Source organism: Thamnophis sirtalis, unplaced genomic scaffold, assembly GCF_051295495.1.
Source record: "Thamnophis sirtalis isolate CommonGarterSnake01/CBP01778 unplaced genomic scaffold, rThaSir2_p1.2 scaffold_1, whole genome shotgun sequence".
NCBI lineage: Eukaryota > Metazoa > Chordata > Lepidosauria > Squamata > Natricidae > Thamnophis > Thamnophis sirtalis.
Genome location: NW_028261381.1, coordinates 116,633,632 through 116,653,275, shown reverse-complemented (window position 1 = coordinate 116,653,275; position 19,644 = coordinate 116,633,632). Strand labels below are relative to the sequence as shown.

The window sequence follows — 19,644 nt, the reverse complement described above, 5'->3', positions numbered from 1 at the left end:
AAAAATTCCATATATATTAACCTAAAACTCATATTTTTCCTAATCTTTAAATACCAGGATGGTTCTTTTAAGCTAAATGAAGTAAACAATTCAGCATAAATGACAGGACTGATTGATGATTGATTTATATTATCCTGTGGTTTCTCTAATAGTTAAAAAAGTTTGGCATTCATAGAGGTCTACTATGTCTCTAAGGAAGTGTAATTTGAGACTGTTTAAAATTCTTACAATATTCGAAGATGAAAAATATTTTCAATTCAGAAGATGCCTAATAAGAACATTCAACAAATTTATATAAAATTTTGACAGTGGAAGAGGAAATATTTTTCTAGAAATAAATGCCCAAGAATACTTACTTTTAGTTTCTCAATTTCATCCTTATGTTCCCTTTTTAACTGCAAAATCGCAGCATGGTACTCTATAAAAAGTGAAATAATATGTCAGACCAATGTTACAAAGGTTTTTGAGATGCCAGCACAAATATGAAAGGAACTACCATATCTGATATCATACAGCTTTTCCTGGCTGCAATGCAGTAAATGCTGAAGTGGAAACTGTAAAATACATTGAAACACACCCACTAAAGTTGATTATATTTTGTTAAAATAAATTATTTTGTTTTTCACTTTGTATTAATATTAATACAATTAATATTTTATTTATATCTTATTGCTTTTTAATTAATAACAAAAAACAGCAAAACACAAAAATTATAGTGATGGTGTTACATTCATTTTCAAAAAGAAGAAAAAAATACATAAAAGTGTAAGAAAACAGTGAAAAAATGACAAAAACAGAAAGAAAGAAAAAGAAACATGTATGCCATGGCTTCCAGGGTAATATAAGCATTTTTGATAATGTCTAGAAAGTAAGCAAAAATGAATACATGGGTCAGCATGTATTGAATGAGTGAATGAATAGTACTCATTAGTAGAAATTAATGGGTAGCTGAAACACCTATAAAGGTATTCAGAAAAGCTACTTCAAATAGAGTATCTTAAGAAAGCAGACAGGCATTGAATGAGGCCATTGCTGTTCAGACCTCCCATAAAACCGTTAGCCTGGTTTCAGTCAGAACAATGTGTGGATTCTTGTGGATGTGCAGATGAATATTGTGGTTAGTGTGTGGTTGATTCTTTAGTGCTTACCCACTTCCTGAAATGGGAATTTTTAAAAATAATCCAGAAAATGTATTAGAGATGAAAAATAGGAAGAGGGAGGCCATATATTTATAATAAACAAAACAAAGGCTTCTAAAACACAAAAAGGCAATATGGAATGGAAAGTGTATTGATATATGTACATATATTCTATAACTCCTAACCTGATGAAAAGAAAAAAAAACTTAAGATGATGAAAGAAATGGGAAAAAAAGAATGGAAGTGACAGTTAATCTATACATACATATCATAATAAAAACATACTTATGAAAATGCACATGGAATTGTCTCTTGTCGACTATCTGAGATATTCTTTCATAACCTAGATAGCTATATATGAAGGTCCCACTTTCTCACTTCAATAACTCACATACATCCTAAAATAGCATTTCCCAAAATATAGCTATTAGCTTTAATAAATTGGTTGCTATTTAATATAAATTCAATATACTTATTCAGTAAATTATATTGGAGTCATAGTGGATAGATTGCTGAAAGACCTAGCAACAATAAATAAAAATTCACAGCAAATTCAATTAAATAAGGTAAAATTGGATACAGCACTAGTATGCCCACATCAAACAAATGATCATAGACAAAATAGAATTATAAAAAATTGCCAGATTTTCTCTAAAGAAAATAAAACTCTGAAGTGTGTGTGTGTGTGTGTGTATGTATGTATATACATATGTGTATGTATGAGAGTTTGTCTGTCTGTCTTTCTTTCTGTGTATGTATGTATGTATGTATGTATCTATCTATCTATCTATCTATCTATCTATCTATCTATCTATCTATCATCTGTGTGTACATGTGACACACACACACAGAGTATGCAGTACACACACACACACACACAAACACAGAAGTACAATAAATGTTGCTATCTCAAGTACTAATAAATGTTACCATTTCCTCCTCAGTCTTATTTAAGAAAGGTGTATTGTCATAAATTCATGACCTAAAGGAACTCTTTTTTTCTACTACTGATTTTTATTCAGATGAAGAATATATTTCTATGAGATTAAATGAACGTGATACAAAAGTGAAATTCTACATCTTCTGTCTCTTGAATAGCATGTCTATTATTACACATAAGAGGCTGGATGTTGAGGTGCTTTCTTCATGAATGGAGGGCTATTAAATTTATAGACAGAACTGTAATCCAGAAGTCAATCTGATTGTGGAAATGATAGCTTTTTAGTGACTTCCTCCTCCCCTTGCCACCATCTCCTAAAGTTGGCTACTGGGAAAGTCGTCAGTTTCCTAGGCATTGTTGTAGCGTTGTGGGGGGGGGGGGAATATAATTGGCAGCTATGAATTCATTTAGCTCTTGATTAAAGGGATGGGAGGACTGACCCATGGACTACCCAGCTCTTATATTTGCCAAGGGCTCTCCTTCTCCTTTTTCCTCCTTTTGCTCCAAGGAAAAGGGAGGAAGATGTGAAGGAATGAGGAGCCAAGATAGCGTCTGACTGAGAGTTCCATTGAAGCAATGTGGGTTGAAGCAAAACTAGTTCCCACAGCAATTTTTTTTTTGACTCTGCAGCTTGGTCCACAGCCTCTCAACCCTAAGCAGGCAAGACTGTTGTGAAAACAGAGGATTATGAGATTGTAGGGTCAGGGCCATAAGGAACACAAGCCACTATTGAGAGAAATATAGCTTTTTAAGGTAGATCAAACTCCCGATTTCATTGATTCTTATTAAAGGGATAAAACAAGACAAAAGGCAACAAAGAAGCAAGACAACTAATAGAAAAATACAAGCAAGCAAGCAAATGCTAAAAATAGCTATATTGTATATATTAAAATGGGTATGCATGCACATAACAAGATAAATCATGTAGACTATGCCAAAGAAAGACAGGAAAATTGGCTTCATTTTTCCTGTCATCTTATCTTACAAAAGAAGTAAGACTATTTCCAGAGTATACAGTTTGAGCATTTTCTAGTAAAAAAAAAATCCTAAAAAACCCGTAAGGTATTTTGATCTATGCAAACAAACAACTTCCTCCACGAAATGAATCGACACAAAACAAAAAATAAAACAAAAGGTCACTTCCTGATTGTAAGCTAAATGTAACTTCCAATATCTTGAAATTTCTTCTTTTCTTCTTCTCTCAGGTATATTTCTTATACTAAACTACACATATTAGGTGAGTAGTCAAATTAAATATATCCAAGAGTGAAAAAATTAATCTATGCCCATTGAAATAAACAGTATATATCAGCAGTCCATGGTAATGAACTGCTGATATCTACTGTTTATTTTAATGAGAAACCCCCCCCCCCAAATGGCAAGGAAAAAAAAACTTTAAGCAATCTGTTACATTTATTATTATTAAAGATACACCCTCTCATCCAATTTTATTAGTTTATTTTTTACTTAAAATCATAACTTGGACACAATTTTCTTATCAAGCAGGCCTATTATTGCCTAGATTAATATGGCTTTTATAGAATTCATATACATGGTCCTGACATCAGATAGACAGTGCCTTTATTAAACATCAGCTTGGCACAGACAAAACCCATGGATTATATCTTTTATCAACCCAGTTGTGTCTCCTTAAGAGATGCCAAGTGAGCTAATCTATTATACAAAGCACTTCTATTTCAATCCAACAGGCCAGCACAAAAAACTGAAACATAAGAAAAAAGCCAAGAACACTGAACTGCTGCTAAAAGTGTTGAATTTAAGATTCTATCAGCACCCGATATAGTTGGACAACTGAATACCGGTCATACAAAACTTGCTGACCATATTAGTTCTAGATCTCTTGTAAGGTTACTGGACTGGGAAGATGTCTTAGAAGAATGCTGCACTAATTGCAATTTGGGGGAAAAAAAATAGCAAAGCACAGAATGAGATTCTGTTATTGCTTGTGCCCATTAATAAACTTGCTGAGAAGGCATCAATGTGCAAGTGGTTGGTCCAGAAGATACTTGGATGGGGGACTGATTCAAGAGCTGAAGCTACTTGTGATGACAGTTCTCCAAATGCCATTATGCCAATCAAAAGAAATGCTCATGACTTTGTTTAACTGGCTGAGTTAGAATTTAAGACGATTTTATTGCTGGTAATTCTGCTAAAAGGTACATGCTAATTTTAGATCTTTATAAGATGTAAATATTGGAAAGATTCCTTTATAAATAGAACTGTGTTATATGACAAACATACATTTTTTATCTGATTTCAGATGAAGACTCACATATTTGTTTTTAGATAAGACAGCAGAAGCTCAGTATTTGTTGCACATTAAATAACAGCTAAGCTCAGATGATAAACAAGAAACTGTGCGGATATATTTGCCTTTGATAAGTATATTATTCAGGATTATCACATTTAAAGCAGGCTGGAAGTATTCTTGAGAAATCTTTCAAAACAAATACGTCAATCCTTCTTGTAAATTAGATTAATAGAAGAGAAGGAAGACCAGGGCATTATATTAATAAACCAATCTATATATGCAAGAATTGGCTGCAGGATTCTGCGAAGAAACATGAGGGTTACAGTACAGAACCTCACTGAAAAATCTGTTTTACAGCAATTTTGGAAATGAGAATTGCAATTTCATAGTGTGGAATATCTTACAGATGTTCAAAGGTTTTGCAGAGTTATTAGTTATTATTAAATCTTGACTGACTTAATTAAGAACTTATTATCTGCCAACATGGTTACCATTGTGCTTCATGATTCAAAGCTGTAGGAAGAAGGAAATGGGATTTGATTGTCATTCCTTTTATCATCTCGACCACCTCAAGTAAAACCACCTCAGTAAAACCTCCTCCTGAAGGAACCAGATAAAGCAGTGTTCTTCTTCCACCTCCCTAAGAGCTTCACTGGTGGAAGACAGAGCTAGAAGAAAAGCTTCTTCCACAACACACAGCTGTTAAAACAAAGGAAGTGGCTCTTTACAACAAGGGTGGGGAATCTTTTGGGACCCACAGGCTGCCAGTACTTGCTTGCTTCTTAGAATTATTTCTCATAATTCCGTCAGGATCTCAAGGCAGGACACAAAGTCACTTTCCGGGAGATGGGTGGCCAGAAAACTCTGATTAATAAATAAAATAAATAGTGCTCTTTCCTACCATAACAACCTTGTGAAGGAGGTTGACCTGAGAGAGAATGATTGCCCAATAGTCACTCATTGAGGCTTCATGACTTTGGGTGAAGTTGAGACTGGATCTCCCTAGTATTAGTCAAACACCCTAGCTCACACATCATAGTAGTGCGGAAAAATGAAACAGAGGCTCTACACAGGCATTTTCTCCATATTTACTTGAGAACACACAAGCCGACACACCCTCCTGTGATATCAGTATAGCTGAGACTGCTAGATTGAGGTAAAACCTGCTCCTCAACACGCTTGTCTATTTCCTCCTCACTTACCAGCATTGAAAACTGCTAATTTTGGAGAAAGCCCAGGAGCCATAAAGTCATCAGTGCAGCAAGTATTAAGAAGTCTTGTAGGAAAGTACTAATAACTACAGTGTGCAATGCTCAAAGTTTAGCACTGAGAGAAGTCTGCTTTGCTGGGCCTTGAAAAAAATAAGTAGTCTTTTAAATATAGATCGCAGGGGCAGCCAATGCAACACTTGGAAGTAGGGGATAAACAGAGAGAGACTGGGAACATTTCTCAATATGTCTTTGTTTTGAAGGTACAGTGCTATCCTTTTATAAAATGTTTCCATTTACCACAGTTACTCTGCCTTACCACAGTTTCTAAGTAAAATACTGTATTTGGAGAGGCAATAACATCTGAAGAGGCCTTCTTTATTTATTTTCTATTTATACAGCCAGACTCTCACCAAAGTAATCCTAGGTAGTGAATGAAATGTAAAATTCACAACAATATTAATAAACAAAAATGTAATACAAAAGAAATGGCAGCTAGCAGCAGCCAGCCTCTTAAAAGAAAATAATAAACTGGACCTCACTATCAGTAACCACACAAATATTTATAATACAAACTTTAAAAAAATTATAGACCTCGGAACTTTATTCTCAGGGATAAAATCAAATGAAAGGAGAATAATAGAAAAAATTGATGGCAAGGGTAAAGTTTAAAGGTATCTTCCCATCTCAGTTTAACTTTCACATTCATCTTTATATTGAAGATGTTAGATATATTTTCAATATTCCTCAAGTTTTTGATTTAGGCACTAGATGTCAGTAGTTTATGCTTTGTTAAAATCCAACTGCATGGTTAAAAACATTGACTTGAATTATTTCTATTAAAGCTTTGATAAAGTTTTGCTTTGCAAACCAACAAAGGTGCATCAACAAAGGTGAACTGTACATGGTACAATGTCCAACATTTTGGAACATTTTTCTTCTTCTAACAAATGCAAAAGGCTAAAGTGAAAGTCAGAATACAGGCATAGAAAAGATCTACTTAGGAATACTTTAAATGTATTTGAATAAATCATTTGCAAGTATGAAGACAATAAAAAGGCTGACAGAAGAGAAGGTGGCCAACTACTGTCACTGAGATACAAGCATCATATTACAACAACTCAAAGTAGTAATTACTGACAGAGAATACAAATGATATGTTGAAAAAGATGGAAAAACTAACTACAACAGAGCACATAGTTACTGTAACCACAATATATTAATTTATCATTTAATCCAGGCAATTGAAAATGCTTCCAACTGTTCTAGAATTAGTCATTTGAGCATTCTAGATTTATCTGTGATGTGTACAATTCGTGATTAGAACTAGTGAGTATGAGCAAAAAAAATGTCATGGTAAATTCAGTATCATTTCCAGAACAGAGGCTTCAATATATACATAAAATATAGACCAACAGACAAGACTCTTTACAGAAATTTAAACATTTTAAGAAAGTTTGGAAGAATGATTGCACCTTACTCTCCCAAACTATGCATCCTAGTATCAAGTAATTATAATTCAGCAAACAGGTCAATAAAAAGGTAATAAAATTCTGTTATATTAGGACGTCATGAAATCAAGAAAAGAAGATTGAAAAATAAATCTTATTTTCTAGGTGGCAGTTGAAAGGTTTTCCATTGGAAGTGCATCCAACGCTACTTTGCTGAATCAGATTTTTGCAAAGTAGAACTCATATTTTCAATTTTGTAATGTACTGATGCTATCGAAACCATAGTTATATCGTAGTTCTGTTCCACAGTTACATATCATCTTTGCATATGTAAAAGTCCCAGGTTCAATCCCTCTAATATGCAGTATAAGATTCTCAGGCAGAAATGCTGAGGAATCCATTCTGACTACATCTTGAAAGCTATAGCTTCTGTAATTTAGAAAATATTAATTTTTCTGGATTACACTAGTAGATTAATGTCCATGTCTCTTACATGTTTTCCAATCAAACATTCTTACATTCTGTATTCCTACATATTCCTCAATGAAACAGTGTTTTAGTTCTGAAATATATTTCCAAGAACCTATGTGGGTCTCTGGAAAATACCTTAAGAGCTACAGAGAAGGCTTTTATTTGGCAACAGATACATATATTTAGAACAGAACAGAGTAATAGACTTGGAAGAGACCTTGGAGGTCTTCTAGTCCAACCCCCTGCTCAGGCAGGAAACCCTATACTATTTCAGACAAATGGTTATCCAATCTCTTCTTAAAAGCGTTCAGTTTTTGAGCATTCACAATTTCTGGAGGTAGGTTGTTCCACTTATTAATTATTCTAACTTCCTCCTTAGTTCTAGGCTGCTTCTGTCCTTGATTAGTTTCCATCCATTTCTTCTTGTCCTGCCTCCAGGTGCTCTGGAGAAAAGGTTGACTCCCTCTTCTTTGTGGCAACACTAAGATATTGGAATACCACTATCATGTCACCCCTTGTCCTTCTTTTCATTAAACTAGAAACGCTCAATTCCAGCAACTGTTCTTTATATGTTTTAGTGTAAACATCTTTGTGGGTCTTCTCTGCACAGGATATTTCCCATTCCCTGATATGGTAGGGAAATTTACTCTTCCATATACTGTACTCTTCCAGGTATAGTCTGTCTGTCTGTCTGTCCGCCCATCTGTCCATTCATCTATCCATCCATCCATCCATCCATCCATCCATCCATCCATCCATCCATCCATCCATCCATCCATCCATCCATCTATCTCAATGTCTCCTTTGAGTCAATCATATCCATTACTGGCAATAAATACAAAAAATGTTCCCTGTTGCCTTCTAGGATAAGTTTACAACTTTCCTGTCTAGACTACAGCTCTGGTATTTTCTCATCCAAACACTAAGCAGAGCTGACCTTATTTCCTCTCTAAATCCAAACAACCCTAGGTATGCCATATTAAGTCTGTATAAACTTTCTAAAAATCAACACCAGCCACTGAATTGGCATAGGTTCAATTACTGTGAATTAAAAGGTTTCAAGCAACACATACTTGCAGATAACAATGGAACTCTGCGCTTCCAACAGTCTAAAGCAGTATTTCTCAAACTCAGCAAGTGGAATTCATTGCTGGCTGGGGAGTTCTGGGAGTTGAAATTCATGCATCTTAAACTTGCTGAGGTTGAGAAACATTGCTTTAAAGTTTCTAATCTGTTTTCATGGACAGCTCTACATACACTATTAGTATACAATATTAATAACAATCAAGGAACAGAAGTAGTTAGATGATGGAATCTTTCTGAAATTAAAAATCGCTGGAGACCAGTATCTCAACAAGCCAGTACAACAAAAGCAAAACAAGGTTAACAACAAATACAAAGAATGACTAAGATGCAGTTACTGGCAGCTGGGCATAGTTCAATGATTTTTAGTATTGGAGATTGTGGAACTTCAAGGTTTGGTAAGTTTGGCACTTTGCTATTCGAGTTTAATTTTGTAAAGATTACAAAAACAATTCAGGCAACATGTTATTCCTATAGATACTGAGCTTTTCATTAAAAAATACAGGAAGATAATTTTGCATAAATGCAAATCAGTCAAAATAAACCTTTTCCTGAGTTTCTACCTAGTTTATCTCTAAATACTCAACCACATTTACATTCACTTAATATCTATGAAGCACTTGCGCCCTTATCCATACACAACACATTCATGTCTATTCATTTATCATGTAGAGACAACACTAATATAACCTCATAATCCCTCTTTTTATTTTGCTAAATATGTGGCTGCCTCATGACTTAGAGAAAAATTAATCCACTGCCAGGTCACTTGATAAAACTGAGTAGTTATTCTGCTGTAAGGCTAAACATTCAAAATTAGAGTCCAGCAAATAATTACGCCCAATTGGTAAATATTGAAGAAAGTTAAATAGACATGCCTTTGTATGCTTCACACTCCCGTTTTCCCATCTTAAACAAAGGAATAACAATGGAATGTTTATTTTGTGTCACACAACATAGTTTTCTGTTAACGAGTCATTTCAGATACAAACATTATTTGAATTATAGGATGTGCCATAACCACACATATCCCTTTTATTCTTTTAATAAGATTCACTTTGGTTATTTTATATTTTGTACAAACCATTATTGATCACTGCATCTAACTAGAACATAATTGTACACATGGGTTCTACAAATACAATTTACAAAGCAATACACGAGTGGTTTGCCATTCAGCATGGAGGATACATGTATGAACAGTAGATTATAGTTCAGATATACTGCTGTTGCTACTTCAGTTCATGACATCATATAAATTAATTCTGGATCTTCTCATAGAATACTCACAAAGGTTTACAACAGGATGCACACACGTAAATACTATGCCTTCTTTTAGATTACTCATAAAAATAGTAAAATAAATAACTGAAAATCTTATTTAGAAGGGGACAATTATTCCAGAACTATATCATAAAAGGGTTCGCTAGCTTTTGTTTATCATTTGAGTGGTTTCTTGAGTAAAAAAATGACTTTCAGCATTGTATGGATTTAATTGTAAAAGGTAGTATATTTGTTATATATATGAAAATGACGGCTATTCAAATAACATTGTATAGGTTATATAAACAAATAAATTAGATTTTAATGGAACCTTTTTGACAGAAATCTACTTTTTCCAAAGCAAGCAACTTACAGAGTATAAATTTAATTGACATTATAACACAAATAGTACAATTATTTAGTACTATTTTGCAATTAAGTGTTTCCCAAAATGGCCTCACCAACATGCTGAAATTTAGCTTTCATATCCCCAAGTCAATGTACCCATTGGCTCGCTTGACTGGGATTTGGTATCCAATATCCCTAAGAGTACCATATTGAGGGGAAAAATGGTTAAATTAACAGCACTATTTGATTCAATTCTCTTTAGAAGGATTTTATTTTTCTCAGTTAAAACATAATGTCCAAAAATAGTAAAAAAAAATTAGACTACAATTTTATTCATGAATGTACAAAAACCTGCAGATTAATAAATAATAGGCAAGTCTTCAAAAACTTCCATTTGTCATGAAAAAAGGAAAACTAAACTTGTGATTTTGTGACTTGAAATAGCTCAAAATGCCAGATCATGTATCACTTGAACCCAAAACAGGTTATTGTAATTAAAACATATTACATATTACAGATACTGTAACACAGTTCAATATTACAACTAAAATCTGCTTTTTTATGACAAATACTATTATTTTCAGTTAAGGTACTTTGGTTTTGTTTTCATTCACAACCTTACTTCTTTTTCTCACACTAAATTAAAAATAGTATTTATAGCTTCACAGTCTGTTGCCATGGAAATTGAGGTGCCATAGAAACAGCATGACTTTGCTGCAGGATTAAATAACTGTAAAAGGCGATGAAATGGAAATGAAACATATAAACATCAGAAAATGCTATTTAAAATGTAAAACATAAAATAAATTTTGTCTTACTGTGATTATTTCCAACACTGTCAGCTAATCAAAGTTCTCTTTTTATACTACTTGTGTCAGAAAAATATTCAAATTACTGCCATTGTTCAGAGTGGGAAGACAGAAGGCCATTTTAGTAAATAATTAGATACACAGTACCTCAATACAATTGAAATGCACACCATCATTTTGAGCACAGTACATTGTCAGAGCCACAAGCAATGGTTGTAATATGAAATATAATACATATTGACAAACAATATAACAAAGAACCTCTCTTTTTTGCCTGTATACTATTTTTATATAAATATTTTAAGGGTGCATTTTTTTCTTTTCATAAGAAAAAAAAAGTATTTGAAGTGGTGCATGTTTCCACCTAGAGAGTACAAATTCATGACCAGACAGTACTGAATTAGAGCAGTTAATTTGATAAATGCTCAGTCCTTATGCCCTTTTTTATTTTGTAGTGAGGAAAGACACGTTTGACAAGAATGTGTTTTCCCTTAAAATGATTATGTCTTTTGCTCTAGATTTAATGAGCACCTAATTCACCATATTAGAATGCTCTATAGCTTGATATAGTCTTCCACATATTAAGCTTTTATAGTCCCCTATGCCATCTAATGCTACTAATTCTTCTTTTAGATTTGTTTTGATTGTTTATATATATTTGCATCTATATATATCCCCATCTATATATCATCTATATCTATCTAAATTCCTATATCTTTCATATATTCTAGCTTTTTATATATTTTATTACTTTGTCATTAAGTGGTTATTAAAGTCTATTTTAATTACTTTATTCCATCCTCCTGACCATAATACCATGACCATAATAAAGATTTGATTTGATCTGTAACTAAATTGATAAGTTATGTAGCTGAATTGAAACAATAGGACTAGTGGTTAGAACCTGAATGGTTAGGTCGAGTAGATCTTTAATGATATTTCTAAACAAAATATGTAGAATTTAAAGCAATTATAGCAAAAATAGGAAAGGATTCAAAAATCATATATACATCATAAAAATAAAATGTATAGTTTGTACAGATGGCAGTGACTTTTACCAACTGGTATTGAATATATGTCTCCTACTTGTGTTGAGTGAAATTTCCTTTTCACTCAATCACATAGTGACTAAGAATGCAATTGTTGAAGCTTAGGTCTGTGGAAAACATATTTGATATAATAATTATTGCACAGCAAGAGCAAGTAATGACACCTAATAATATTATACTTACTGTCTCATTAAATTCCAATTTTCTAAATTTCTATTGAATCTTTACATAGTTTTTTACAATAAAAAGGAAAAGTTGCTCTTCAGTCAAGCTTTCCAAAATACATGGTCATGTCTGCAATTTTCTATGCGCAGAACAAACAGGTCAGGAATGACACAGTCTTTTTCTGATTTTTTTTTAAACTCTAGTTCAACAAGCTGGCTGGGGAATGCTGGGAGTTGCAGTCCATACATCTTAAAGTTGCCAAAGTCAAAAGGTTAGGGTTAGGGTTAGGATAATAGGCATATGGTATAAATCAAATATTGGATTAGATTCAAAATCTGACTGAGTGGATATCCATGGAATTCAAAAGTGAAGTTAAAACTAAGGAGAAATTTCCTGACAGTTATAATAATTAATCAATGGAACAGCTTGCCTCCAGAAATAGTGGGTGCTCAAAAACTGGAGGGTTTTAAGAAGAGATTAGCTAACCATTTTCTGAAATGGTACAGGGTTTCTTGCTTGAGCAGGGGATTGGACTAGAAGACCTCCAAGGTCCCTTCCAACTCTGTTATTCTGTTCTGTTCTGTAAACCTCTCCATGCTCCCATAATCAACTCTAAAGATGTCCATGATTATGTGGAATAGTGGGAGAAGATGAAAAAAGGGCATTAATGGATGTTTCCTTTTTTACTGGTGAAAATATCCTGAGCAGATGTCAATCAAGGAAATGATCCTATTTTCAGAAAAGGAGCTGCATCCAGCACGGTGCTTATACTGTTATGTAAGTAGAATGTTCTGTGACAGCTATAGCCTGGGAGAATTCTCTAGAAGTTATTATAGCACAAAAATCAGCTAATGGTTTTGATTGTGTCATTTAGGATTAAAAGTTCACCTGGAAGCCAACCAGATTCCCTCATTAGGAGGGAAATGGCTGATTCCAAAGTGACTGTAAATAAGTTGCTAACATTTCAGGCTCAAAACAATGAATAGCCGTGATGAGAATCTGCATGTGTTAGATAAGTAATAATATTTCAAGTCTTTGGAAAACTGGAACTTATCTACGTAGTCTGAGGTGGATGCAGAGCAGCCAACTTTACAAGGTATTGGCCTTTCTCTAAAGATCGGTGTATTAAGACATCATGAATAAAAAAAAAAATTCTTACTGAAGTGTGACTAATTCTGGCATTTCTCAAACTAGATGAGAATCTCTGTGTGCAGCCCCATGCATTCTAAACTCTCTTCTCTTTGTTAAGTGTGCAGCGAACAGTGAAAAAGCCATTTAGAGCACATTCTATATAATCAAAACGTTTCCCCAAGGGAGTGTGACAGTGTTTCTTTTTCCTAGCCCAATCAACAGTTAGGGGTGGGGGGGAGGGAGTCAAAGCTGTTTCCCAGGATGCTATGGATTCCTTCTGAGATTCTCAATAGCATCATCATGATCCTTAAAGTTTGGGGTGCGGTTTGAAAAATATTTCCTTAAAAAATAGCCTCCTATATATCACATTTAAGAAGCATTTCTCAGAAGCTCTAATATATACAGTATGTGACCAACCATAATGCTATTAACTTCTAATTTTAGAACCTTGCAAATATGTTTTAATGCTTTCTGTGTTATGTTCCTATGTCTTTCATTATGTCTCACTTGTGACGGATGTTTTATATATGTTATCATCAATATGTGAAATTTTATAGAACGTCTAGGAATTCTACAGAATGTCAAAACTGGGATATCAAAGTATGAAATGCTTAATATTTCATTTCCTAGGCAATCTTTACAATGCCAGCTTTTCATAAATTGTCAATAACATACATGCAGATAATATACACATATAGGCACCAGGGGTGGCATTCACTTACTTTCCCTAACGGTTTGCAAATGTTAGTGTGCACGCCACCTTCGCCCATGCACACAGCCTTCTGCACATGTGTTTTTGGTGAAAAAATGGCCTAAATGGGATGCCATAGAGCCAGGGTGGGTGGACCGGGCCATCCATGATTTCTGCTACCAGTTTGGGCAAACCGGTCTGAACCGTTAGAATACCGATAGGTACCTAAACAAATACAATCACAGACACTAACTTAATTGTCTAATAACTCATGATCTTAACATTTTAGTACTTTATTCATGAAATAATTTTATAATTTAGTCAGTTTTCATTTTATATTTTTTAGAACATTAAAAAGCAAAAGATTTAAAAAACTTGAAGAGAACCCAGAGTAGACTTATGGTAAAAAAAAAATTTCAATCTCTATGTTCAAGTGTAAAGAAGAGCTCGAATAGATGGACATATATGTCATTAGTTTACACACACACACACATACAAGTGTCTGTGTGTGTGTATGTATGTGTATATATACAATACACTATATATATATATATATATATATATATATATATATATATATATATATATATATATATATATATATATATATATATATATATATATATATATATATATATATATATATATATATATATATATATATATATATAGATTTTCACGGGTACAGGTATGCAGGTTTTGGTGTATTCGGGTCTTTTCCTGTGTAAGATTGAGAGTATCTTGGCGACATTTTGACGAGGTCCCACTCATCATCCTCAAGCTGGTGTCTTCGGTCTCGTGCCTGTGTGAGCAAAGTATTATCGGAGCTGCCATCCCTCTATAAATACTGGTGGGGGTGTGTAGAGTGCTGGCTCTGTTGCTGCAAGCAGATTGGTTGGCTGTGTTGTAACATCTTGATTAGTTGATGGAGTTGATGTTTGCAGATTAGTCAGTTGTTTCATAACATCCTGTGTGGCTGAAGTACTGGCTGTGTGCCTATTGTTCTTTTGTGTTGTAACGACCTGGGTGATGTGCTGTGTGATGACCCCCTGAGCTCTATTGTAGTGATATCCTGAGTCCTCTGCTGCAACTTCTTGGGGGGTTGGATAGAAGGAGCTCCTATGAGATCACCCTTCTCACCCATCATTGCAAACCTATAAATGGAACATTTTGAAACCGACACCTTAGATAAATCTGAACACAAACCCAAATTCTGGTTTAGATATGTAGATGACACATTTGTAATTTGGCCACATGGGAAGGAAAAACTGGACAACTTCCTCACACATCTCAACAGCCTACACCCCAAAATACAATTTACCATAGAAATAGAAGCTAACAACCAACTTCCCTTTCTGGACGTCTTAATCTACAAAAAACCCAATGGCTCCCTAGGACACACCATCTACCAGAAAAACACACACACACACCGGTACTTAAATGCACAATCCCATCACCACCCTGCACAGATCAACTCCATAGCCAAGACCCTCATCTCCAGAACCAAATGCCTAGCTGACAAAGACCACTTGAAAACTGAATTACACACTCACACAAACGTATTAATTGCCAATGGATTCCAAAGAAACACAATTACCAACCTAATCCAAAAGGAGACATCACCCAAGAACCAAGACACAGAACAGGACAACGGCATCGACCTCCTCCCTTACATCAAAGGCACCACAGATAAAATCAGCAAAATTCTCCACAAACATAATATCAAGAAAGCCTTCGGCACTGACCAAAAAATAGCCAACATTTTAAGAAACCCCAAAGACAAGATCCAGCTAGAAAACCGAGTCTATGAAATGCCATGCAAAATCTGCCCTGTCACATATATTGGACAAAGTAATAGGAGAATAAATGCACACATTGCAGAACACAAGAACGCAGTCATAAAAGAAAAAAAAAACCTTCTTCCTTCTTCCAGCACCTTAAAGCAACAGGACATGAAATTGATTTTGAAAGAACCATATTAATCTCCAAAACTGAACACTTCAACAAGAGAATAATTATGGAAGCCATAGAAATAGAGAAACACCCCCACAACATGAATAAACGTGATGATACCTCCCGCCTACCAGACATCTGGAAACGAGCCCTAGTCAACAAACGAATCCTAGCCACGAAAACTGACACCGGACCCAGAACAACACAGGGCGCAACCACCAATCACCCTCACCAGACTCAAACCCAAACCCATCCAGAAGCCAAACTATGGCAGCATCACCAACTGCTGCACCCTGCTCTGACCCCCACACAAAGCAAACTGACACACGTCATGAACACATGGCCAGACCACAAACTCAGAGCCAAACCAAAGCCCGGGATGTTACACCTCAGCCATCTGCTCAGGACATGACATCACAGAACTCTGGAGGTTACAACACAAAGGCTCAGGATGTTACAATGCAGCCACCCCCCCAAGACGTTGCAGCAGAGGACTCAGGATATCACTACAATAGAGCTCAGGAGGTTATCACACAGCCCATCACCCAGGTCATTACAACACAAAAGAACAATAGTTACACAGCCAGTACCTCAGCCACACAGGATGTTACGAAACAGCTGACTAATCTGCAAACATCAACTCTATCAAATAATCAAGATGTTACAACACAGCCAACCAATCTGCTTGCAGCAACAGAGCCAGTACTCTACACCCCCACCAGTATTTATAGAGGGACGGCAGTTCCGATCACGCTTTGCTCGCACAGGCACGAGACTGAAGAAACCAGCCTGAGGATGACGAGTGGGACCTCGTCGAAACGTCGCCAAGATACTCTCAATCTTACATGGGAAAAGACCCGAATACACCAAAACCTGTATATATATATAAGAAACTTTAGATTTAATGTAATGTCTGAACAATGGGAGAATCTGTGGACGAAAGGTTTAAAATTTACACTTTTACAATTTAAAAGAAAAATTTTATAAGATAATGTATAGGTGGTATTTAACACTAGGCATGTTATCAAGAATGTATAAAGACATTTCAAATGAATGTTGGAAATGCAAATGTAAAGAAGGGACTTTTTATCATTTATGGTGGATATATTATAATGCAAAGAAATTCATATTCTAATACAGAAGATACTTGAAATGAATTTAAGATAAAACAGAAACTATTCTTTTGGGGGTTTAATGGAAAAAGTCTTGGGGGAAAAAATGGAACTTTGATGTTATACATGTTGACTGCAGCAAGATTACTTTATACGCAAAAATGGAAGGACACTTCAATTCCCACAATGGACGAATAGCTGCAAAAGTTGATGGAGTTATCAGAAAAAATGATTGTTAAGTTGATTGTTTTGATAAAGGAAAAACACACAATTACTTTTATTTGTACTTGGAAACCGCTTCTGGACTTTGTGCTTGAGGTGGAAAAAAACGAAACTTTGATTTTGGGCTTTACCGATTAGACTGATTTATTATTATACAAATGGCTAGTTTATATTATTATGTAAAAGTTAAAAGGTGAAGTTTGATATTACTATCTTATTCTATGGCACCAAAGAGAGTCAGAAGTCAATGTCTTTTCTTTTTCCCTTCTTTTTTCTCTCCCCTATTTTTGCTTTTGTATTTTTGTATTTTATATTATAAACTAATTAAAAAGGATCAACATGGAAAAAATTGAAGAACATATTAAAGAATATGCCTTTTGTATCAGAGGTGGGTTTCTGCCAGTGTGGCCTGGATCGGGCAAACTGGTAGTGGCGGCGGCAGGAAGCTCTGCCCACCTGCCTGGAAGTGCGAGGATGCACAAGCAAACTGGTAGTAAAAAAAAAAAAGGAAACCCATCACTGCTTTGTATGTATAGTGTTTAAGATTTTGAACCATTTTGCTTATTTCTATTAATCTTCTAGCAAATGTTTATATATGTATGTATGTATGTATGTATGTATGTATGTATGTATGTATGTATGTATTTATTTTAATCTGAGCCTTGCAATTCTTATAAAAAATGTATAAAATGTTTGCCAATAGCTATTAAGCTACTATAGATATACTATTTCTTGAATTGTATTACTTCATAAATTACTAATTACTGCACTTTTAAAAATAGTTCTCTAGTAAGAGCACATAACAGGGAAATTTGATTGTCTGACTCTTGCTGCAAAGTGTGAAGTTCCTTCTATTGCACTTCTTCATCCACAATTTTGCCAAACATTTTAAAACACAATTGGTGAACTAAAATCTAACCGTATGCAAAACATAATTTTAATACTTTAAAATCAGACTGTAGAGATTATTTCAATGAGTTAATATAGCTGTACTGCACTTATTGGTTATAAATTTATTTGAAAGAGGAACTTATTTTGGGATAAGCACTGTAGTAAGGAACAGAACTATTTGACTTCAAAATCATTTACTTTTTAATTGTAGTCCCGGAATAATACAATAATACAATAGCAGAGTTGGAAGGGACCTTGGAGGTCTTCTAGTCCAAACCCCTGCCTAGGCAGGGAACCCTATACTGTTTCAGACAAATAGCTATCCAACATCTTCTTAAAGACTTCCAGTGTTGGGGCATTCACAACTTCTGGAGGCAAGCTGTTCCACTGATTAATTGTTCTGTCAGGAAATTTAATGATATCATAACTTTTTTTTTCGAGCACATTGTGTAAACATTCATGTAAGAAAACTATCATTATTAATTCTATGTATCCCTGCTTTCAATTACCTGCTTCTGTATATTTTAAGCCTATTTTCTCTTCTTCATCCTTTGCTTTGGGTGGAGGCCAGACAGTCTGGAGTCTTCCTGGGGTCTTGTCATCCTGTTCTGAAGGAATTGCATCAGCCTGATAAAACAAAACAAAACCACACAAATAAAAAATATGTTACAATATTCAACATTAACTTTATAAATTATTGTACATACACTTTCCCCCCTTCTTTCCCTATTTTCATTTTGCAGTACTTTCAACCTGAATAAGAGGAATATGAAAGCTTGCACATATCTGGGAACTTTTTATGTGGTTCAGATGGAATTTAATCACATTTTTTCCCCACTAGCGGATCATATTCTGCATTCTCTCCTTTTTGGATAAGCTATCACAGCAACTCCATGTAAGCATGTCACCTTTGTATGCATTTCAAACATGGGATTACCAACTATAGAAAATAGTAGACAATGCACAATGGCACTAGATTAAATTGAGAGTGTCAAACTAGTGGATGTCCAGTAACAGGTGGTTAACATCCATCGTGTGAATTTGAAAACTTAATAATCCTCAATTTACATTACCCTATAGGTTTATTTTTAAAAGTAAACACATATCATGATCCTGATTTAAATCTCTTGGACAAAAGCAAAATGTTAATGCATTAGATATAAACAAATTATTTTTAAATGTTTTTACAGTGAGTATTTGCCTATCAATATGTTGACTAATCATTGATTTGCTTTTAAAAACAAATTAAAATAATGAGTAAGTCACAAATCTATAAATTATAGGCAAATAAGCCTCTCAATTGTCACTTCTCTCTCTCTCTAAATGAAATATAATCCAACAATTCATGCATACAAGATTTTGCCTAGTAATTTATAATCTATATTTATATAATGTACATTGCTATTTTATACAATACTGTTTTTATGCACAACTTTTATCAAGATA

General features: G+C 34.4%; 1 protein-coding gene across 2 annotated transcripts in view; it reads right to left on the bottom strand.

The window, feature by feature from the left end:
• FMN1 (formin 1) overlaps positions 1-19,644 on the bottom strand; it is a 130,108-nt gene that overhangs the window by 71,364 nt on the left and 39,100 nt on the right. For both annotated transcript variants that reach the window (XM_014063373.2, XM_014064124.2), the window contains 2 exons: positions 18,708-18,825; positions 357-418 (listed from right to left, as the gene is read on the bottom strand). In XM_014063373.2, coding sequence (XP_013918848.2) covers positions 357-418; positions 18,708-18,825 — 180 coding nt within the window. The remainder of the gene's footprint in view (positions 1-356; positions 419-18,707; positions 18,826-19,644) is intronic.